The sequence below is a fragment of the Panthera onca genome, chromosome D2, assembly GCF_046562875.1.
Source record: "Panthera onca isolate mPanOnc1 chromosome D2, mPanOnc1 haplotype 2, whole genome shotgun sequence".
In the NCBI taxonomy this organism is placed as follows: Eukaryota; Metazoa; Chordata; class Mammalia; order Carnivora; family Felidae; genus Panthera; species Panthera onca.
In genome coordinates, this window is record NC_138349.1 from 18,396,662 (window position 1) to 18,420,844 (window position 24,183).

At 45.8% G+C, this 24,183-nt stretch overlaps 1 protein-coding gene across 1 annotated transcript in view; it reads left to right on the forward strand.

Moving 5' to 3' along the window:
- Positions 1-24,183, forward strand: part of LOC132685610 (guanylate cyclase 2G-like) — a 56,411-nt gene that overhangs the window by 9,062 nt on the left and 23,166 nt on the right. The window contains 12 exon segments of the mRNA XM_078434102.2: positions 3,503-3,895; positions 5,326-5,671; positions 7,228-7,337; positions 10,536-10,721; positions 12,150-12,294; positions 13,945-14,080; positions 15,204-15,339; positions 15,938-16,132; positions 18,426-18,563; positions 20,760-20,843; positions 21,578-21,682; positions 22,196-22,267. Of these exon segments, the coding sequence (XP_078290228.2) occupies positions 3,503-3,895; positions 5,326-5,671; positions 7,228-7,337; positions 10,536-10,721; positions 12,150-12,294; positions 13,945-14,080; positions 15,204-15,339; positions 15,938-16,132; positions 18,426-18,563; positions 20,760-20,843; positions 21,578-21,682; positions 22,196-22,267 (2,046 nt within the window).

Here is a 24,183-nt window from a genome sequence, read left to right on the forward strand (position 1 = left end):
GGTAGAGGGACAGAGAGAATCTCAAGCAGGCTCTACTCCCAGCGCAGAGCCTGACAAAGGGCTCGATCCTATGACACTGAGATCGTGACCTGAGCTGAAGTCGAGTCTGGATGCTTAATTGACTCAAGCCACCCAGAGGCCCCTGGAGGGCTTATTAGTAATCAAAACTTTCACTTTTCTTTCTCATTGCAGACATGAAGACAAAAAACATGAGAAGGAAAGTAAAGAGAAGAAAAAAACACCCATATAATTCCCCTCATCCAGAGAGAGCAACTTACAGTGATTTGGTGTATGCAATCTTTGCTATACAAACTTGTGTGCCTCCTTAAGAAAATAAAAATGGAATAAGGTACATCCCACTTTTATAGTGTGCTTCCTCACTAAATATGATCTAAGTCAATAAATGTACATTTAAAATATCATTTTCAATGACTGCATGATCCTCGATCATATGGGTTTGCTCCATGTTACTGATCCAGGCCCCTACTGTTAGACATAAAACTTGTGTCTGATATAAAACAATTTTTTTTGTTAATGTTTATTTATTTTTGAGAGAAAGAGAGGGCGCGAGTGGGGCAGGGGCAGAGAGAGGGAGACACAGAATCCAAAACAGCCTCCAGGTTGTGGGCTGTCGGCACAGAGCCTGACGCAGGGCTCGAACCCACAAACCGCGAGATCATGATCTGAGCCGAAGTCGGACGCTTAACCGACTGAGCCATCCGGGCACCCCGTCTCTAATTTTTTAGATTAAAATTTTCCTTTTAATTCCAGTTTAGTTATCATACAGTGTTATATTAGTTTCAGGTATACAGTGCCATTGTTAACGTTTTATCGTATGATCTTGTTCTTTAGGACGGATCCCCAAAAGTGGAATTTCTGAGTCAAAAATGCATATATCCTAAGGCTTTTGGATGCATGTTGAAAAACTGCTACCAACTAACATTTCTTTTTTTTTTTTTAAACTTTTTTTTAAATGTTTATTTATTTTTGAGAGAGAGAGAGAGAGAGCAGGGGAGGGGCAGAGAGAGAGGGAGACAGAATCCCAGGCAGGTTCCATGCTGTCAGCACAGAGCCCGACGTGGGGCTTGAACCCATGAACCATGAGATCATGACCTGAGCCGAAACCAAGAGTTGGACGCTTAACCAACTGAGCCACCCAGGCGCCCCCCAACTAACATTTCTATAAGCAGCGTATGTCTGTTTATCAGACCCTCACCAACACTGAACCTCACTGGTATCTTCTTCTGGTTTTGACCATACCCACTTGTGAGCACTTACAAATACAAAACATATTTATACTTATTATGATTAATATTAATTTGCATGTTTAAAGGCCCAACACTGTGTTGGATCTGAGGATCCAAAAGGGGACACATACAGTCATCTTGGCTTCAGAGTTTCTCAGAAAAAGACACTCTGTAAATGTGAAGAATCTAAAATTATCTAGAGTGGGATTATGAGCTTTAAGAAGTTTGTATATGGGAGGGGGAGACGGGATGTAGTGTATGTAATAAGACATATGCAGACTCCTAGCTTTGACATGACTGGTGCAATGATACATCCATCAGGGATGTTCCTTATTGAGTTCCTACTAAATGCAGAGCACTGTGCTGAGGAATTAGGTAATCTCACAATATCTTTACAACATCCTTCTGTAAGGGGTGTTATCGTGTTCTTCCGAAATTGAAGAAACTAAGACACAGATGTAACTGACTTTCCCAGGATCACATACATCTGGTAAGCATAGGGGTAAAAGAGGTTCATGGAATTCTAACTATGGTCAGAGCACGGGAGTCCACACTTGATTTTTTGGCCAATTGACACAGAGCTGTCCTAGCAGAGGAGAGAGAGAATCTGTAACTGGGTGAAGAACCAGTTATGATGAGTTTGGTTTGGAGAAAAGCAACCCCTCTAATGCACAGGTTTGAAAATGGACCTCTGAGGTAGGCTAGACCTAAGGCTCAGTAGTCCCATCCTGGGTGCTTGATACTGAAGGAAGGTAAATAGATAATGAATAGTGATTGGCTATCCTTTCCTTCCTCTCACCTCAGACTGTCTCAAAGTCTCTCAAACCTTAGTGTACCTGGGGATATGTGAGGGTCTGTTAAATGCAGATTCCAAGGATAAACCCAAGACATTCTGGTTCAGAGGGTCTGCACTGGGAGCCTGGAATCTATACATCTGACCATCAGGAGAGACTGAGGTAGGTGGTCCTTAGATCAAGCTTTAAGAATCACAACAAGGGGCGCCTGGGTGGCTCAGTCAGTTAAGCGTCTGACTTCGGCTCAGGTCATGATCTCGCGATCTGTGGGTTCGAGCCCCGCATCGGGCTCTGTGCTGACAGCTCAGAGCCTGGAGCCTGTTTCAGATTCTATGTCTCCCTCTTCCTCTAACCCTCCCCTGTTCATGCTCTCTCTCTCTCTGTCTCAAAAATAAAGAAATGTTAAAAAAAAAAATTAAAAAAAAAAAGAATCACAACAAGCCTACAGTGCCGAAATACATAATCCCGAGGTGAGTTGGAGATGCCAGCCCCTTCTCTGCCAGTGGGATCTAGAAGAAAGCTGATGGTAGATGGGGAGTGAACCATTTATACTTATGAGCATTTGCCCAGCTGGTGGCTGGGTCATCTTACCTGGGGATAGCGATGGCTCCCCAAGGGGCCTGCCATCCCTGCAATGTAAAGCAAAATTTCTCTGTAAAATATTATACATGTAATATATCACATGTAATTCATCAACAAAGACCTGTCCTCAGCTCTGCCCTGAGCTGCGCAGCGGGAGAGTTTGTGTTCATCCATCAGTAACATCTCCCTGGTGCCCTAGGCCTGGGTGAGGGATACAGACTATACCAGCTGTTGGTAATCCCACTCACAGCCATCACTTCACTTAATCTAGAAGAATTTCCTGGAAGATAGGTTCAGCAGGTGATAATAATCATTGTGATAATGATATCAACATCATCAATCACCACCATCATCTAACATTGACGAAATGGCTCTTTGCCCAGATATTATGTCAGGCACTCGATCACTTTTAATCCTTACCATGTCACTTTGGTGAGGATCCCTTTGCAGTCTTACTCCCATTTTATGGATCAGGAAATGAAGGCATAGAGACGGGAAGTAACATGTCCTAGGTCACACAATATATGGTGAAATCAGAATTCCAGCCCGGGCCATCTGTCCACACTTGAGTGGTTCTCATGATTTTTATTTTACTAGCAAAAGGCTAGTGGAGATGGAGTGGGAGTTACGTGACCTTCCCAGGACCATGAATTTTGTCAGAGGTGTCACTGGACCCATTACCAGGGCTTTGATGACTCCTTGCCCCAGTTTCTTTTTTCAACACTGCTGCTTCTAGAGGTGTTAGGACAGACTCTGAAAAGGGAAGGTTTTGGTTAATTAATGCCACTGACTGGAAAGCAAGCTGCGGTCCTCAGGGAACTCTGCACAATCATTTAAACTCCTGCCTTGAGTGGTCAGGAGGCTCCTGCTGTGATACAGGTGTTAGCTGTCATCCATGGCTCCCAGGGTAGGTGCGGAGGCCTCAGATCTGAGCTCCGTTGGGGGATTGAATGTCATGTCGCCCACCCAACACTAGTTCTGACACTCTTGGTCAGCATGCTGGTGACTTGGCTTGAGACTGCTAAACTCACCATGGGCTTCCAGGCCCCCTGGAACATCTCTCACCCATTCAGCGTGCAAAAGCTGGGTGCGGGCCTCCAGATTGCCATGGACAAGATCAACTCAGAGACAGCAGATTTTGGAAACTTCAGCTGGGAGTTCACTTATACCAACTCAACCTGCAGCACTGCAGAGTCTCTTGTTTTCACCAACCAGGTCCAGAGAGAATGGATTCCTGCCCTGTTCGGACCAGCATGCCCAGAAGCAGCAGAGGTAGAGTATAGCCTTTCAGAAACTTTGGCTGAGTGTCCGTTGGAAGGGATGGTTTTTTAAATGATGGCACAGGGGCACCTGGGCGGCTCAGTTGGTTAAGCAGCAGACTTTGGCTCAGGTCACAATCTCACAGTCGGTGAGTTCGAGTCCTGCGTCGGGCCCTGTGCTGATGGTTCAGAGCCCGGAGCCTGCTTCAGATTCTGTGTCTCCCCCTCTCTCTGCCCCCTCTCCAGCTCACACTCTGTCTCTTTTCTCTCAAAAAGAAAGAAACGTTAAAAAAATTAAAATGATAGTACAGACTGGAATAATCTCTTGGCAAGGGTAATGTTATACATACTAACTATGTAGGTCTTGAGTACCATTTCTTTGAGATGTAATGAGACCATGTAATCATAACAGTTAACATTCTCTTTAAGGAAAGCCTTTCAAATCACTAATTATTAGTTCACTCCCTAACTTATTGATTGTTTAGACTTGGTGCTATTGTACGTAGAACCTTCTTATTCACTCTAATGCTGTCAGCCACATGGCTCACAAAGAGTAAGTGGAAAGTGAATGCTTCGTTTCAAACAGAAAAATATCATTTGCTTGTGTAGATTTCCCTTTGGTGTGTGTAATAAATTATTCAGCGATGGTAAAAGTAAACGGCAAAGAGTGAAGTATGACATATTGCAGTAAGCCAGAGCAAGCAAAGTAGACAAACACATGACTTGTAGCTGTTTAGCTGATGAGATTAGCTTTGTGGAAGTCCTTGGCATCCCGTCTCTGACAGGTGTTAATGCAAAGCTGACTAGGAAGGAACATCACAGTCCTCACTCTCAAACATACCGGGGAACTATCAGTACTGGGTGCTAACAAATGAAGTTCACATTTGAACTTGGATCTTGATCTCTTCCGGAATTTTTCCTTTGACATATTTCTAGCTTTCCAGAGCCATCCAATTTCCAAAGGCAAATTCAAAGGCCGTGGAGTGTGTCTTCATTCCTCCACCCTGACCCTTCACATCCCCAATTCCCAAATCAGAAGTAATTTCTTACTTAACTCCTATAAATCTATAGCCGGTAAGTATTGAATGGTATACTTAACTCTAAACTATTTTTATATGCCTTAGCTCCTGAAAGAGTTGATCATAAGCTCCTTTAAGAGCAAGATCTCCACAGTTCCTTGTAAATAGTAGGACCCTAATGAAAAGTATTGAGAAGTAAATAAGGAACAAATCGATCAATAAATGCTCGCTATCGTTATTCTTGTCCTTTGAGGTTTTGCATCCTGAAGATGGATCCAAGACATTATCATCAATATTCCAAAAGAGAGGATTCAGTCTGACCCATAGACTCACTGAATCCAAAGTTTACGCAGACACCTTCCAACAGGGTTTGAGTGTAGCCTAAACCGAGTTATAGAAAGGCATCCTTTTGTTTTCTTTCAAGGTTATTGGCTTGTTGGCCTCAGAGTGGAACATCCCTGTGTTGGACTTTGTTGGACAAGCTGCAAAACTGGAGGACAACTTATATGACACGTATGTGAAACTTGTGTCGCCCATGCACAAAATTGGTGATGTGCTCCAGAAAAGTCTCCGGTACTTGGGCTGGAAACACATTGGGATGTTTGGAGGTCACTCTGGGACTTCCTCCTGGGACAGAGTGGATGAATTATGGAAGGTTGTAGAGAACGGACTCAAATCCCATTTCACCATCGCTGCCAGTGTGAAATACATCAACAGCGATCCAGCCTTCCTTCGAGAGAATCTTAGAAGTGTGCCATTGATTGTCAGAAGTAAGTAGGAAAGAGTCTTCCATTGCTTATGTTTATAGAGACAAATAGGAAAGCAGATGGTTTGGAAAAAAACTAAGAGCTTCATTTTTCTATGGATGTAAAAAGCAGAAGGAAATGGTGCAAAATTAATGATACATAAAAGCATCACCAAGAACAAAGTTATTTTTTCTTTAATGTAAAGTGAAATCCCTGATGCTATAGTGTTATGATGCACAGAGCCAGTTTTGGAAGCATCTTCCAGATGGGCTGGGTCTTTGCATTTGGGTTATCGTTTAGAGATGGGCTGTGGAGATAGAAAGCTCTAGGTTTGAAACCAGCCTCTGACACTTTCTAGCTGTGTGCTCTTGAGCGAGTACATTAACCTCTCTGTGCCTCTGGTAAGATGGAGACAATTATCTTAGCTACCTCACAGAATGGTGAGGATTAAATGAAGTCATGCCTGTGAAGTGCTGAACACAATAACTGGTCAGCATGTGATAGCAATTATTTTTGTCATGGTACTTATGAGGCTCTGCTTTCTGGCATGAATTAGTAACTGACTCCTTTCTGTTCTTCCAATAAACTAAGCCCTTATGGCCTTTACGGTCTTGGGACTTGGGGACGTGCTGATCCCTTGGCCTGGAGTGCTACCTGCAATCCCACCCCACCCCACCCGGCCCTCTTTCTGTGGATACATAGCTTCCTCTTCTCCTTCCAGACTCAGCCCAGAGCCCACTTGCTCCAAGGAGTCTTTTCAGACTACCTGACCTGGAGCAGTCCCCCCTCCCACCACCACCTCACCCACATCAGTATGAGAGCATCCTTCCCCCCTCACTAATTAGAATCTTAAATGCTCTCGGTAATCTCTTCACTTGCATGCCTTGTGGCTGTCAGCTCCCTGAAGGCAGGGGCCTTCTCTCTTGCTCACTGCTGTATCCTGTCTGTAGTACAGTGCCTGACGCACAACTGGGACTCAAATCAGCAGATTATCATTTGCCTCCTTTGAAAAAATAAGTCACTACTTCATTTGGGTGTCATAATGCATGCTGATGTGTTTGGACGGAATAAAAGCACCATGACCTCTGCTTCCTGTCTCCCCACCCCCCCCCCCCCCCCCGCTCCCCACCCATCCAAAGTCAGAAGGTCTGAATGCTCCTGGTTCTGGGTCTTCTGTGAACTCCTCCTAATTGCTGTGTGGCTGATGAGCCACAAGCCAGATCTGTTGCTCTGAGTGAATTATGTGAAGAAACGAGAGCCCAGAAAGTGGTCACAACCTTCTTTTGGCTTGTACTTTGGGAGAGAGCGCAGTGAGGACTTTTGTGACACCAGCTTACGTACTGCTGGTGTGGTTCCGGAAGTGCACATGCTGGGAATAGTCTGGGCTTTCCTATTTCCTAAAGCATGCTCAAGGAAAGAAAAAGTCCACGTCTCATTGGCTCATTTGGAGTGGCTTCAGGCTGGACTTTACAAAGTGTGTGTGTGTGTGTGTGTGTGTGTGTGTGTGTGTGCATGTGTGTAGTGTGGGCACATGTGCATGTGAACATGTACAACTGGCTGACTTTGTTTTCTCTTCTTAGTTATCATCTTAATCGGCAGCTCAGAGGATGCAAAAATTATGCTGCTGGCTGCAGAGAACCTGGGACTCAACACAGGAGAATTTGTCTTCATTGTTTTGCAGCAGTTGGAGGTGGTGCTCATGAGCCCTCTATGGTTCCCACAGTAAGAAGTAGCAAGCAAGGAGCACTTGCTATGCACCAGATGCATCAGCTCACTGAGTACTCACTACTATCCCATGAGGCGGGTGCCCTCGTGTTCTCCTTGTAGGATCAGGACCCTGAAACTGAGCTGAAAGAATTTACCCAGAGTTCTTCTGCACAGTAGGTGAGAGGTCTCTGGTGGAGCCCTAGGAAAAGCCTCAAAAGGCCAACATACTGGTCCCATTAGACAATTCTTAGGTGGTTTGGTTCATTCGGTAATGGTCGGGATGGCTAAAACGTACCATGTACCTCCTCTAAGTACCAAGGTACACATATTACTTGCCTCATTGCTCTCAACACTCCCAAGGGTCCCGTGAGACAGCTATTCCATGCATAATTTACACGCATCATGGCTCTCTTATTTCCAACACTCCCATAAGGTGGATGTCACTAGCATTCCAGACAAAAAAAACAGAGGCTGAGCTAACTAAGATACCCTACCCAAGAGCTCAGAGTTCTTGAGGGGAATAGCTGGTCTTCCAAATTGGGTCTTATGGACACTGGGACTGAGCTCTTTGCCCCGATAGCTCTGCCTTATGGAGTGTTTACTGGATGCCAGGCCCCACCGCGAGTATTTGACATAGTAAAACCCATTTCAGCTCACACCACCCCATGGAGGGCTACTTTTTATGGGTCCTCTGTGGACTCATAGATGAGGACTCATAGAACTTGTAGATGAGGAAACTGAGATCCTGAAAGCTGAAATAACTTACCAGAGGCCACATGACTGGTAGGAGAGAGAGCTAGTATTTAAATTTTTTTTTAATGTTTATTTATGTTTGAGACAGAGAGAGACAGAGCATGAACAGGGGAGGGGCAGACAGAGAGGGAGACACAGAATCTGAAACGGGCTCCAGGCTCTGAGCTGTCAGCACAGAGCCCGATGCGGGGCTCGAACTCACGGACCATGAGATCATGACCAGAGCCGAAGTCGGACGCTTAACCGACTGAGCCACCCAGGCGCCCCGAGAGCTAGTATTTAAAGCCAGTGGGCTGTACATTTAATCACCACACCACACTAGCAGGCCACTTGTACTTAGCTATGGACACACTGTATAATTTTTATGGCAGTTTTATCTTTCTAAAATGAGCTTGTTTTATACAATCATGAGCTGAAATAGGGCAAAAGGGAGTAAAGAAAAACATATAATAATGTTCCAGATTTCTTTTATCTTTTTATCAAGAGTATTTTCGATTGCCCAAAGTGTCTCAGATCTCTCTGGGCAGCCAGCTGGAATTCTACACATATGCCAGACTTCCCAGAACATCCTCCCACCTTCCCTTGTCACTGCTGGCCACCCCTTTCTCTTCATTTCTGTCCCCTCTGCCTTCAGACAGGTGAGGAGATGCTGGGCCAGTCTCGGTATTGACAGAGAAGCCCTTCAACACCCTTGCTGCTTTTTCCCCAAACCTTGATGATCACATTCCAGTTGGCTTATAGTGGCAGAAATCATATAGAAGTAAAAACATACCACACAACGTCCATGCAATTGAATTCATGCTGCTCTAAAAAAAAAAAAAAGAATAGCATAAATCCATTCTAGAAAAAGATTCCCAATGTAGGCTTAGTGGGGGACAAATCAAGGTGCAGAACAGCATTATAGTGTGATACTACTTAAGTAAAATACACACGCATACGGAACTGACAGGAGGGAGCCATAGGGGAATCGGGGAAGATTTTGTGGTCTTTCATGTATATACAGGCAATGAGTGGGCATTCATTTCATAATAGTAATAATATAGATAATAATGATCATAACAAACCACCTAAACCATAAGAAGAAAATTGAGAATCAATAGTCCTGATGAATGGATAACGAAGAGGTGATATATGTATATATCACCTCTTTATATATATATATATATATATATATATATATATATATATATACACACACACACACACGCACACAATGGAATGCTTCTCAGCGATGAAAAAGAATGAAATCTTGCCATTTGCAACAACGTGGATGGAGCTGGAGGGCATTACGCTAAGTGAAATAAGTCAGACAGAGAAAGACAGATATCATATGTTTTCACTCATATGTGGAATTTGAGAAACTTAACAGAAGATGGGGGAAGGGAAGGAAAAAAAAGTTACAAATAGAGAGAGAAGCAAACCATAAGAGACTCTTAAATACAGAGAATAAACTGAGGGTTGATGGGGGTGGGGGGCCAGGGGTTGGGGAAAATGAGTGATGGGCATTCAGGAGGGCACTTGTTGGGATGAGTGTTGGGTGTTGTATGTAAGCAATGAATCATGGGAATCTACCCCCGAAGCCAAGAGCACACTATATACACTATATGTGAGCTAACTTGGCAACAAATTATATACCTATCTGTATCTATATCTATCTATATCTATCTATCTATCTAAAGAAGTAAAAATGATATTACAAAAAAAAATCAGCAGTCCTAAATTTTTCAAGTTTTTTGCCACCCATTGCTAGAAGGTAAGGTTTCCGCATCTTAAGGTCTTGACACCCCAGGTAAGTTATTATTATTTATTTATTATTTTTTGGCTTACTTCCCACTCTTTCAACGCTAGCTCGAAAATGGGTGGGCTCCCAGGCCCCCTGGAACATCTCCCATCCATTTAGTGTGCAAAGGCTGGGTGCAGGCCACATACAGTGATAACAGCCAGCATTGACTGAGGGCTTAACTTACACCAAGCTGGGCGCCAGGAGCTTCCGTGGACTATCTCACTTAATCCTCACGCAACCCACAAGGCAGTGCTATCACTGTCTGTATTATATTAGATAGGTGAGTAAAACCAGGGCAGGAAGGCTGTATACCTGTCCAAGGTGGCAGTCATCAGCTGGTGGAGCCAGAAGTCATAGTAAGGCCTGCCTTTCTCCAGGCCTCGGGTTCTTATTGCTGTGTAACACTGAGATGTAATTAAGCAAAAGTTAAGAGCTTTGCACATAGTGTGTGCTCATTAAATGCTAGCTGTTTATGTTTTCTTTGGCTTATCCCTCGCTTAATAAATTAGAGCCTAAACTTTGTCCTGAAAGTTGTGTTTCCAAGGATCGCAGTGAAGAGATTCAAATTCGACGTTGACTTTATGCGGTTCTGTTGAACAGGAGTATTTCGTACAGAATGACTATGTTTATTTCATTGTGTTTCAGGACAGTTTTTGGAAGGAGGTGTTGACGAATCAGAAGGCGATGCACTCCTCCACGGTCTATGAGTCAGTGTTTCTCATAGCCTTTGGCTCCTATGGAGAAGGCCCTGGAGGTGAAGACTTCCAAAAACAAGTCTACCAAAGGCTGAGAGGACCACCCTTCCACAGCTCCATATTCACGGACGAGCAGGTCTGATGTGGGGCCTTCCTGCACAGGACCCTGCCCCCTTCTTGAAGGATGTTTGTTTGGCTCTGAGAGTCTCCCTCTTATTTCCCCTCTGCTTGCCTCACTCCCCTAACACACACACACACACAGACACACGCACACAAATGTGTCTGTGCACACACACAGCCACACACTTTCTCATCTTCAACAGTCCATAATATACAGTAGTCTGATGCTGTCTTGTGAAATCTGCACCCCAGGACCATAAAGGAGGACAGAGGTCACGAGATGAGAGGTCAGTGGCCTTTGGAATCAGAGACCTAGGCTCCTATCCCAATTCTGTTATTTACTAACTCTGGGCCTTGAGGTGAATTGCTTAATCTTCTACACATCTGTGTCTCCCCCCAGAAAATGGGACTCATAATGACATCTGCCTCTGGGGTGTGGTTTTGAGTATCTAATAATACAGAACATGGAATTAGCAGAACTGATACCAGTGGGACGTCAAACCTCAACAATTTCCTTTCCCGGCAGGATGCCAGGAGCAGGAACCAGAATGGAGGGATCAGAGATGTGGAGCTAGGACAGGTCAAGGCAAGCAGGTGGTCTGGAACAGGGAGAAGAAGGTCGGGAGAGAGATTAGCAGCCAGTGGTGGTCTCTGTATGTGTGGGATGATGGGGGAAAGTGTCTCATTTCCACAGAGAATTCTTTATAGAGACACCATTGGCCAGAGCTGGAACCACTTCCAGGGTGGGGCTGAGCTGACCTTGAAGGTGGTGATGGGTCACTGATGACAGGCGTTCCATTAGGAACAAGGTGGCCCGTTGTGGATCCTCACACAAAAGAAAAGATGATCAACTGACAAATACTGGGGGAGTCGTCTACTAAGTGTCATCTCTGTACCAGGTTCTCCAGGGAGAACCTGCCTGGCCTCTAGTCAGCACTTAAATTTTTGTGGACCAAGTGGGTAGAAGAGAACATGTATTGAAGACCTACTATGTTCCAGGTAGTGAGAATGGGAGTATACCTATTCTACCTCATTTAACTATCCTTATCATTACCGTGACAGTGGCCTTCTCATTTTGTTAATCGTGAGGTGAGATTCAGAGAGATTCAGAGAGGTTATGGAACTTACCCCAAGACTCAACAGCCAGTAAAACAGCAGGGCCAGCCTGGCTCTGAAATCTGCCCTCTTTCCATTAAACCATACTCCCTTCCACCCGTGGCCTAAAGAGCCGTGCCTGACCTGCAGGATCACGTGATCTCCCCGGGCCCAGGAGGCCCCAAGAGGCCAAGTGTGGTCCGTGCTATGGGATTTGATGGCACAGGCCCGGGCACGTGGAGGGCCCTCCTCTCCCTGGGGGACAGCGGGGACCATGGGTGTGTTCCAAGGTGAAGAGGACAGAGAGAGAGAGAGAGAGTCCTCCCTGCGTTTGCCTCCCTCCCTGAAGGTGAGCCCTTACACTGCCCACCTTCGAGACGCGGTGCTGCTCTATGCCCAGACGGTGAGGGAGCTGGTGGCAGCCGGGCGAGATTTCCGAGACGGGCAGCAGCTGGTGGGCACCCTGAGAGACTCCTGTCACGCTGCACTGCGGGGTGAGTGGCTTGCCCGCTACTGGGTTTCCTCGACTGGGGCCTGCTGCTGCTCCCATGGGCAGGGCCCGGAGAAGCCGGGCTGTGGCTGGAGGCTTGCCTCACCGAATCACAGGGTCCCTCTTTCTTAGGGAGATTCTTCTTCAAGGGCTGGTTGAGGTTCAACCTCCCGGCTTCCACGGGCCACTCTTCCAGGTCTATCCAGAAGGCTGCCCGGACCAGGGTAGGGGGCCTCGGGGGCACATCATCCCCCCCGTCCCCGGCTGCCACCACCGCACCGTGCAAAGTCTCTCCCGCCAGCTCCTTTTGAGCTGAATCTGTCTAGAATGAAACTCAAAGTCTGTGAGGACTGCCTCATGGGATTGCTTCCACAATGCTTCCCATCCTCTGCCCTCTCTGACCGGGGTGCTGGGCCTGATTCCCGAGAATGACCTCTAATGATGGGACTGCCCGGTCTGGTTCTGCTCGCAGGGGTGAGGATAGACTGGGAAGCAAATCACCCTGGGTGCTCAACAACGGTTACCACCTTTCAGTGCACTCCAGTTTCTCATTCCTAAGACAGGGATAATACCCCCTGATCGGACTGGCCCTGGACAGAATCAGGATATTTGTCTCTGCTTCTTGTATTCGTTTCTGCCACACGGTGGCGGGACCACAGCCACAGAACTAGTGAGTGCCAGGGGCCTTCACACCAATCGAAAAGAGGCTCTTGGCCAAGGAGGTCAAATTAGGAGATGAACCCCCGTCGCCTTGTTGCGCCGTGCTGAAAGCAGCAATTCGGGTTGTTGCATTTGCACCAGCTCTGTCTCTGTGCAAACCTCAGCAGGGAGCTGGGCTCGGCCCTCGCACTCGGGATGCCAGCACGCGTTCGCACGGCCCGGCAGCGCGGGGTCCTGGGGAGAACACGGCACTTGGAGCCTAACAGGCCTGCCTCTTCCTGGCCCTGGAAACTCAGGGGAGTCTGCCTCCAGCCTCTGCTTGTTAAGGAGTGGTGCCTCCCCGGAAGGGTCCGCTGGGGCTAGTCATGTGAAATCACCATGACCCGCGGTGCTGGGCACACAGCAGGTGCTCAATAAATGGTCATTTTGTGTCCTCTCCCCGGTGGGAACGAAGCTGCGATAAGTCCTATGTCAGACCGTACGTCCTAGTCGCTGGTATGGAAGAGCCATATTTTGCTGCCCTGGAATCTCTAACATGTCCTTTGTGCGTGGGGTTGAGCATATCCTGGGCCAGGACGGGGCACCATGTTGACACCAAGCACAAACCAAAACTAAGAGGGAAGAGGCTCGCTAAGAACAAACTTTGCAAACTCATGCCCCGGGGGCCTGTCAGGCCATCTGCCCCCTTTTGTCACATCTGATTGTGGGTTGTTTGGTTTTTTTTAATGCTGGATGGGCTCCCCAGCATAGGCCTAACAACACACATCTGCCTGCCCAAAGTGCCCTGCCCCACCAGGGGACCACTCTGAACCACCTTTCCTTTTTCACGCTCCTCCTTGACACTGTCTCAGATTTCCTGAAAGGACAAGAACCTCACTGCTGGCTTTTGGTGGCTGCTGGGCGGGGCTTCTGCTCATCTGAGCTGACAGACTGGCATTTCCAGCCACATGCTCCCCTCTGTCCCCCTCATCGTAAGCATCTTCTTTCTTCCCAGGAATCACTGGCCCCGTGTTTGTGGACTCCCAGGGAGAAAGGCACGTGGATTACTCAATCTATGCTCTACAGAAATCTTGAAACGGGTCCCGCTTTCTTCCTTTTCTTCAATATGACAGCGATCAGAAAGTAATCAGGTACTGTTGGGATCTTTATGTTTAGATCGTGCTACAGGAAGGGACCTGGGAGGGGGCAAGGGCTGGGGGTCCTGCCGGGAGGCCAGTTTGGGATCCGGCTCCTAGAATGCACCACACAGGTTGTCTGTTGCTCCTGAACTCAGGTGAAGGTCTACTCTGGGCCTTTAAAATAATCTTGCCCTTGCTTGTGGGTGTGGCTCAGCCACTTCAGATCCTAGTTTAGAACACAGCACCCCCCAAGTGCACCTCCACGGGGACCTAGGCCTCCTCTTGCAGCCAGGCAGGTCCCACAGCCCACGGTCTCAGGGACAGGCCCTGACCTAGGGGTGGGGGAACACAGCACCCCCTGCAGGATCGAGTCCCCAGCCAGCCAAACCCACTCAACCCAGGCAGCCTGATTCCCAAACAGACAGCTTTGTGGACACCAGGACCTGCGTGCCATCCCGGCTTCCTGTACCCAGGAATCCCTGGGGGAAAAAAAAAAATCTGTTTTTGTTCTCTCGGCTATAAATCAATGAGAAAACTAAAAGGAAACCTAAAGCTTAATTGAATTGCTACTTGTCCCCACCATCACCACCCCCAATCCAGATTTGATTTGACACTGTTCTCCCTCCCTATCCTTATGGAATTTTAATATGCCAAAGTAAACTGGCCCAGGAAATGAAAAAATCATAATCCTCAGTAACAAACAGATCTTCGGTATTGTAGGAACAGGCATTCTCCACGAAGGGGGCGGTGTTTTGGTGTGTGTGATGTCAAGGTGCTGTGTAACAAGAGTTGTCTACATCAAACACGGGAGAAAATCCCAGCAACACCGGAGCATTGACACATCACTTTTAAATCAAAAGTGACAGGGTTCCAATCAAAAGATGAAGTCAGCTCTTCTCCCCAACAGAATGATAGTGCCCTTCCATGAATTAGATGATCTGCAGGTGAGTTTGAAGAGTCTAGGTGAGGTGTGAAAACCGGATGGGTCACCAAATGTTTGAATTAAGAGACCAAGGCCGGCTTCTTGCAAATGACGTGCATGTTTCAGTTGCTTCTGCCCTGCCTAAGGTAGTGACAAAGCAGAATAAATGCAGTGGGCACTGACTTGTAATTGTCTTTTTTTTTTTTTTTTAAGACCCGCGAGGAATCTCTCCACTCTTCCTTGGCCCCGGGGCTCACTTCCTGAAGACAGACCCAGCTGTGGATTTGACAATGAGCTCTGCGGAAAGGCGCCTGCTTCTACAGGTCAGTGCGGGCGCTCAGAGAAGGCGGTACGTAGGGATTCTCCCCAGGAGGGTATCTCAACAGCGGTGGCACTGTTGATGTTTGGGGCAGGCTACTCTTTGTGTGCGGACGTGTCCTGTGCACTGAATAGCTGCATCCCAGGCCTCTACCCGCTACAGACTAGCCACACTCTCCAGTTGCAGCCACCCAAAAAATCTCCAACATCACCTGCCTCCCCTGTAGAGAACCTCAGCTCCAGGGAAACCTGGCCCCCGGGATGTGAGTCTCAGGGACTTCATTTCTAAGGAGTTAGAGTCTGAACAAGGGAGTATTGCCTGGTGCTCCTGGAATTAGGTGGATCATAACAGAGAACAACTCTAAGAACTCATAGTGAGCGATCAGTAACAGTGGTGGTGGTACTAGAAGTCATCCCCATTGTCTACAATGGAAGTTTCTATCCACAGGGGGAGGTGGGTGCAGTTGCCATGGGAACCAGAGGGGAGGTCAGAAAAGAATTCTTGGGAGAGACAAGTCTGAGTGGACCCAGGACATCCTAGATTGGACCCAGGTCTGGATAGCCTTTGAGGCATCTGTGTGGCATGACCAGGCTGGGGCCAGGACGTGCTCTCTTCTGTTCTTCAGCAGGCTGTAGTGATGACATGTCCCCGTCCTCCACGCGTGACTGCTGTGATCCTCGCTATGGCCCTCTTGATTACTGTCTTGGGAGCTGTCATCATAGGTCTTTGGTTAAGGATTCAGAGGGGAAAATTGCAAAGGCAAAAGGAAGACATTTGGTGGCAAATCAATTATGATGACATCACCATTCTGCCCCCAAACAAGGTGAGGCCACAGCCGGCCCAGATATCCACTTCCTGCTCACGGCTAGTGATTTGTGGAAGGGACCTCATCTAGGAGTTTCTGAAAGCCGAGGCTGACTCATTGATAAAGTGGGTGCTTAACGGACCCTTTAGCCCCACATTCTGGCTCTGGGCCTCCCACTTCCTTGATGAATATCCCTGGGAATGTCATTTCTGGGCCTTAGCTTCTGAATCCTTATAAATGATCAGATGGTCTCGAAGATTCCCTTCAGCTCTATTACCCTGTGGGTGTAAGGACTCATATATCCTGCTCAAATATCAAAGCTGTCTCCTGGGCAGCATTTCGTTATTTTTAAAACCACATGAACTCCTTTAACTGGCTGACGACGAATATAGTAAGAATCATTTGCTCAATGACCTCTTCTGAGGGAGGTGAGCCCCACGGAGGTGTCTATAAGGTGAGACAGAAGCCCCATAAATGGAGTGAGTAAATGTCTCAGCCGCATCTTCAGAAAGCAGGTGACATTTGGGAAGAGGGATTTGCTAGAGATGACCAGGAGAGAAGTAACGCAGGGTAAGCCAGGATTTATATATTTATAAATATATTAAATATTTATTTAATATACATTAAATAAATAAATGTATATTTATTACATTTAATAAACATAACATTGTTTGATAAGGGTGTAACATTTACATAATTTCAAAAACTACTACCATGACTGTATCTTATGACTCCTTGTATTTTAGCTTGAAATTTTGAAGTGTCTTTTCTTTCTTTTTTCTTTTTTTTTTTTTGTTATTGATATTAAACCGGGCAATCTTTGCAAGCATACATTGATTATTTGGGAGGATTTATTGCCCTACTGGAAATGTTAGTAAGAAATGTTCTTTAGATTAGAAAGACGGATTCAAGTTTCTATAGGTTTTTTTAAACAATTTTTTAAGTTTATTTATTTATTTTGAGACAGAGAGAGAGAGAAAGAGAGATCACAGGGGAAGGACAGAGACAGAGGGAGAGAGAGTGAATCCCAATCAGGCTCCACACTGTTAGCGCAGAGCCTGATGCAGGGCCCGGACCTACGAACTGGGAGACGATGACTGAGCTGAAATCAAGAGTTGGGACGCCCTGCCGACTGAGCCACCCGGGCACCCGAGTTTCTGCAGTTTAATAAGAGCTCTCTGTTCCTGGGAAGAGGGAGAGGGAGGGAGTAAATTTTGATTTCATCTCAGTTTATTAAAAACCTACAACTGAAATGAATTTTAAAGATCAGTAATTTTAGAATTTCAGAGAGTACTTGCTCAGGAGTACATGCTACTCAAGATATCAAGAGAATAACAAGAATCTACATATTTGACCAGATTTATGAGTCTTAAATATCTCAAAGCAAAAGAAAAGTGTTCTAGAATGTTGGTGCTTGTTAAAAAAATAGCACTAAAGTGAGACCAAAGTATATAGGTTTGTTCTCACGGACATTTAGATTAACTGTGAAGATAAGGAATGCATTATGGGTCAAAATCAAACATCTCTGTCATGTTATATATGCGTTGTTCCTGTTATATTGGCTTTCTTTTCAAAATTGTAGTTTGTATTATTCATTTCTTTTTAGTGGTATTCTTGAATGTACTATTCATTCACTAAATGAGTTGTGACTTTCAAAAAATAAAGGTGACTTAGAGGAGCCGAAATCAAGGAAGCTCCAACACGTTAGGACCAGATCAGACTTCACTAGCAAGTCGTTTCCAAAGTCCCTGGGGGTTCTGGGGCTCACTGGTCTGGTCCTGGGGTGAATGACAGATTGGGGGTGGAGATGTGATGGAGAAGAATACTCAGCCTTCTTCCCTCTTCAACCAAATCAGCTCTGCTCTGTCCTGCCCGGTTTCTACATTAGGGTTCCAGGTAAGACTCTGCTTGAAAAACAGCATTCCTCTGTTTTAAATACATTCTCTAGGTGTTAGGGAGGCACTGGGGTTATTAAATAGAGAGGTAATGTGGTTAGGTGCTCATTTCAGAAGAGGATTCTGGCATCGAGAGACACATCTAATTAAGCGCCAGAGCCAGAACTTGAATTTGGGCCGTCTGACCCCAGAGCCTTATCCATGACAACTGTCTGTGGTGGTATAGACACAAGAGTGACTCATGTAGTAGCCAAACACTCACACTTTGGGTCAGAGGGATCAGGACTTAAGGCCTGACTTTCCCCACTTATTAACTGCACGACCTTGGTGCCCATTTTCCTGAACTATAAAAGGCACACTCTCTTCTGTACTTGGTCGTGCTACGGAGAGCAATCGGGTTGCGTTGTGTTTTACAGCCATCCCAGAGATGCACGCCCGTGTCGAGAGGAAGCAACAGTAACTCATCTAGTGTGATGATTTCTGGGGATGCCAGTTCCCTTGTCAAGAGCCAGCAGGTGGAAGAGGTCTTTTATGCCCCTGTAGGGCTTTACCAGGTACTATTGAGGGCAAAGTGACTGCATGCACGTTGTAGTGTGTGTCTCTGTCCCCTGTCCTTTCTGCCAGGCAGGGCATTGTGAATAGGGGAACACTCCAAGGAAAAGCCAGGGTGTTCTTGTGGCTCCAGAGTGGTGCGTCTCAAACTTCAATGTGTACATGAAATACCGGGGCTCTTGTTACAAAGCCGATGTTGTTGAGTGGGTCTGGGGTGGGGCCTGAGATTCTGCATTTTCCCTAACAAGCTCCCAGGTGATTCCTACGCTGGCTTCTAGACTAGACTCAGCTCCGTCCAAGAGAACTTGCCATAAAGAGGAAAATATTGCAAATCTGCGTGGTCCAGTATGGTACCGTTCTAAGACTATTAAACATTAGTGTGCTGGGGAACCGGTTTTGAGTTTTATATCATTTTAATTTGGGGGGAACCTCATGTGGCTAGTGGCTACCTTATTGGACAGTGTCTTCGTAGAACATGTATTACTGCCTCCTTGGTACCACTTCAGCACTGACGAATTGGCTGCTGCAGTATAAGCATGGACAGCCACCAGAGCCTGCGACATAATTCCTGCCTGCCCTTTGTCACCCTCTCTTCCACTCCCCAGACCGTTATGGCTGCCTGTGCTTAGCACTCCTCTAGAAGTTCAAGTCCTCTGGGTGAAAAATATGTGATGAAAAAAAATCTCATATGTAGTGTTTGAAATATACAAAAAAAAAATATTATCTGGGAGGTCCCGGAGAGCAGGGGCCAAAAGCTGCAAGCAAGGAAAATTTTGTTCCTTGCTCTAACTTGGGTTTCATGAAGATTGGAACCAAAGCATTCCTCTTGCAACTGAACTTATTTTTCTAAATGTTTACTTGGGTTTTCGAACTACAAAAAAAATTGTCTTGAATATCATCATCCATAAAACCCTGAGCACCTTTATTCATACAAAACTGTGTATAATGGTCCAGTAACCATTTAGAGATGGCAACCAGGAAGCCACAGAATATCTCTATTGATTAATCTCCCTGAAATGTTTGCTCTCTTCTCCCTCAAATACCATCACTGGGGTCCCCAGCTTTTTATGGTAGTGTCCAAACTCTTTAACAAGGGTTCAAGGCTGTCTACTGCCTAGTCCCAGCCTACTTTCAGAAAAATTGTTTTTCGTGGCTGAAATCCTATACTATCCAGTCGGTCTTACTGCTTATGCCATGTGTGTTTTGCACCTTTGACGATACCATGACTGGTGCCCCTACCCCACCCCCTCTAGAACCTTCTTGCCCTTCAGAGTTCAGCCTTAGCATTACCTCTTCCAAGAACCCTCTCCTCTATCCCACGGGGTGCCTTCCTCCTTGGAACCCCCATCACAGACCAGAGTCTTTTGCAATTAACCCCATACTAAAAGTGGGAGATCTTGGGTTGGCATTTAAATTGTGCTGAGGCTTGTGTGTCCAGATTCTACCTTTTTTTCTATGCAGATTTCCCCAGGTTGTCAGATGATTTGTGGCAATTTATTGACTCTCTTAAAGCAGACTTAATAGGTAATGGCAATGAGATATGCTACTTCCTGAAAGCCTGATATGTGCCAAGCATTGAATTAACAGTGTTACGTATTTTAACTGATTTAAGCGTTGTAAGAACTCTATGAGATAAGTTTCCTTTTTAATCTCCATGGTACAGATGAGGAAATGGAAGCTTGGAGAAGTTAAATCCCTTGTTCAAAGTTAGTAAGCTGTAAGCAGTAAGAGGTAAGCAGAAGTAAGGTAAGAGTAGTAAGGTCATAAGCAGTAGAAATGGCCTTGACCCAAGTATCTGACTCCAGGCTTACTCTTAAGACCTCAGCTCACCATCCCTTTGAATGAAAATGGGACATTACTGTGTAATAGAGTGTAATCTTGGAGTCAGATGTTCAAATTCTGGCTGTATTACCTACAAATGTGTGACCTTGGACAAGTTACTCAACCTTAGTGATCCCACCCGGAAACATGCCCGTCTTGCAGGGCTATGATACGTGGGAAATGAGATCTTATGTGTTAAGAAGCTAGCTGAGCACCTACAGATAGCACAGTGCCACCCTGGCCTGATCTGGACTCTGATGTCCCTTTTGTAGGTGGATTTCTTGCTGGTTTTCCTGCTTCCCTTCCTAGTCTTTTCTGAGTAGAGCTTTTCTGGATCATCCTGGATTAAGAGCATTCCACTTTGTCTCTGGTTCCAGGGAAACCATGTGGCCATCTGCTACGTGGGTGACCAAGCAAAAGCCTCAGTCAGGAAGCCGTCTGTGCTGCAGGAAATCTGACTGGTGAGGCTCCTCCCCACTCTCCCTGGGAGAGAGAAAGTGGCGCTGATCTCTGGCTCTCTGCTGCCAGCTCCCTCTTCCCATCTGGGAACACCCCAGTCCAAAGGATCAATGATGGGAAGTTTCTTCCCACTACCCCCAAGCTTATTGGCCCACTACCCCCATCCCCTGACAGCCCAGACATTAGGCTTAAGACCCTTTAGGCACCTGAAATCTGGGACCCCTTCCAGCCTTGCCCTTTTCCCTTAAATTCCCCCTGGCCTTCATTCCACCTCTCCATCCTCTGTGTCTGTGAGGATTGTTCACCTCTCTTGAAACTTTTCCTTGGATGGAGTCAGATTCATGGGGTCTGACTTCTTGCTCGAAATCTATGACCTGTCATGGCCCAGACACTGTGGCATTGACAGCCATGAACACCAGGAAGCAGGGCCAGGTCTGTTTACTGTGATGTGGTTTTAGTTAATCCCCATGGCTAAGGTTAGACTTGGATCATTCCTCTGGTTTATTTGCTAGAGGCAGACTGCCTGGATTTACCTCCCAGCTCTGCCACTAATAAGTTGTACGATCTTCAACACATTATTTTACTGTTGAGCATCAGTTTCCTCATCTGTAAATGGGAACAGTCAGAGTTCCTTTCTCACAGGGTCTTTGTGAGAATTAAATGTATGTAAAGCACACAGCAGAGTTCCCAGCACAGAAGACGTACTACGATCATAAGCTATTATTATTATTTTCAGGTATATGAATTAGGGCACGAAAACATTGTCCCCTTCTTTGGCATTTGCACAGAACCACCCAATGTCTGCATTGTCACCCAGTATTGCAAAAAAGGGAGTCTTACGGTAAGCGAACTAGTAAACCTTACCTCAGGTTAGATTAATAGCAGCTAATAAAGAACTCGTCAATGTTTTGTCCTTTATCCAAGAACAGTCCCTCTCTGGTTTAATTGCAAGACCTGCATTATCTTGTTGGGCCGCCTACAGTTAACAGTGGAATTGCCAACAGTCAATTTTTCTTTGCTCTGGGTGGAGATTGCCTGAGCCTGTTTTCGTTGCCTAAGACACTATTGCTACTTCTGAATTGTGTTTCTGTACCCCTTGCTACCCATAGTATGTGACCATCATCTTTATGTCTGGAAAAAGGAAGTATTTATAAGACTCCAGACTTAACAATGAGTCAGGTTATAATATCTCCTGGGAAATTTCGAGTATTGGCTGTAGAGTACTCTGCCTCAGGTGGCTCTATTGGTTCTGGTCAAAATCATCCAGCATATTAGAATCAAAACCATTCAGCACACAAAACTCCCTGTGCTTCACGTTGAGTCAATGGTGATAATCTGAGTAACTGTCTTTCAGGATGTTTTGAGAAACTCAGATAATGAGATGGATTGGATATTCAAACTCTCGTGTGCATATGACATTGTCAAGGTGACTGTGGCATAAAACTTAAGGAACAAATACCATAGCGTTTTTTGAGTTGTTCCGTGTTTTTGGTGAAGTTGAACTGTAATCTTTCCTGAAAACTCTGATCTTGCTCAGATCTCCTCAAAGTGATTGCACTTAAAACTCACCACTTCAGTCAGGTTTTCCATTCTTTTCACCCTCCTTGATTTCAAATAGGCACACTAAAGTTGAAAGGGATGCTAGGTTTATCCAGTACCCAAAGAGCAGAGTATTTACATTTCAGGGTAGAACTTTTTACCCCGAAGAAAATCTAATTACTAGGCCATGAAGCAAGCTGGGGAGGGAGATTCCTAATACCCCTTCTTTCTGCCTAGATTTTGATTCCTTTCCCCAGAAAATGGGAATTGGTGCCACAATTACCTCAAAGCTCTTGACCTGAGAGGTGGGCTATGGATGCAGATCTGGAAGCTGTAAAAGCAGGCAGCAGAGTCTTTCCTTTGGGCAAAGAGGGCTGTGGTGTTTGAAAAAAAAAAAAAAGTAATAATAGTAGCAATCGCAGTACTTGTGGCCTTGTAGCTAAAGTATATTTAGTGATTATTTTTCCCTGCTTTCTACCACTTTGTGTATTAACTTATTTAATTCTCACAACAAAATATGAGGTAGATCTATCATAGCTCCATTTCACAGATGGAAGGTGAGTATGGGGAGCAGCACGTCAGTGTGGACCAGCTAAGTCTATCCTCCTCACCCTGGGCTAAAATCCAGCCTCATTTTGTAAACTTGTCCTGCCTGCTTTCACCATCAGAGGGGACTATGCCCACAACCTGGGAGTGGGTCTTGGTGAGGAAGTCCCTCAGTCTGACACATGGGCAGCAGGACAGGGCTGGCCATCATGTCAATCAACAGTCCATTCATCAACCAACAGACTCCTTTAGGTTGAGACTTGGCCTGGGTGTTGTGAGGAACACAGGGTGAAATATAAGCTCTGCCCTCCTGCAGTAGTGACTGGTGAGTGACTTTGGAAAGTCACTTCCCCTCTCTGGACCTCAGCTTCCATGTGCGTTCAATAGATGAGGTTGGCCTGACTAATATCAAAGAGGTTTTTTTCTTTTTTCTCTAGGATTTGATTGCTCCTTATTTTGGAGAAGCTGAATCTTACTGGCCTTGTGAAACTTCGGTTTCCTGGGCTTTAGTGGAAACCGGAATATTGTAATTACCAAGAAAGGTAGACAAACTGAAATCGTCTATGACTGGGTCCTCCCGGACAACCTTGGGCCACCACTGTCATTATTTTAGTAAAACTGTATGGAACATCTATTAAGGGTTGGCCTCACTCTGGGAACTGTCATAAGAAGACAAGGACTTGTTTTCATCGCTAGATGGAATAAAATCTAGGTACAGAAAAAAAAAGTTAGGAAATATACATATAAAATTAAATGGTGGGATAGTTATAAATAGGATCTGATGTGGCATCCTTTTCTACCCTGGACTCCTCTCTCCTTCCCTTCACCCACATTCTCTTCCCTTCCTACCAAGCCCAGAGAAGTATTCTAGACTCCAGGGATCTGTCTCCTGCCCCAGCCAAAAAGGATGACATCATGTATATTTGTTATGAAGAGAAAACGAGTAAGTTAGCTGTCCCCAGGTAAGATACAAATAGCTAATAGATTTAGCTTTTTCCATCAGCATTTGGTTTTTGAGAGGAGTTAACCCAAAAGTTTCTCTGGAGAAATGCTAGGGTAGGTGATAATGGCACTCTGAAAGGAAAGTCTCCCTGGTATTAATCAGTCCTTTCAGGTCACTGAGTCTCTATCCCCTGCTCCATGCCAGGGGAACCAAAGACAGCTGGACACCTTGCTTTAGAAGGATTGTTGTCTTCTGAAATGGAGCGTGCACATTATGGGACAATGTAAGGAAGTCATAATGAGTTCAGTCAAGGC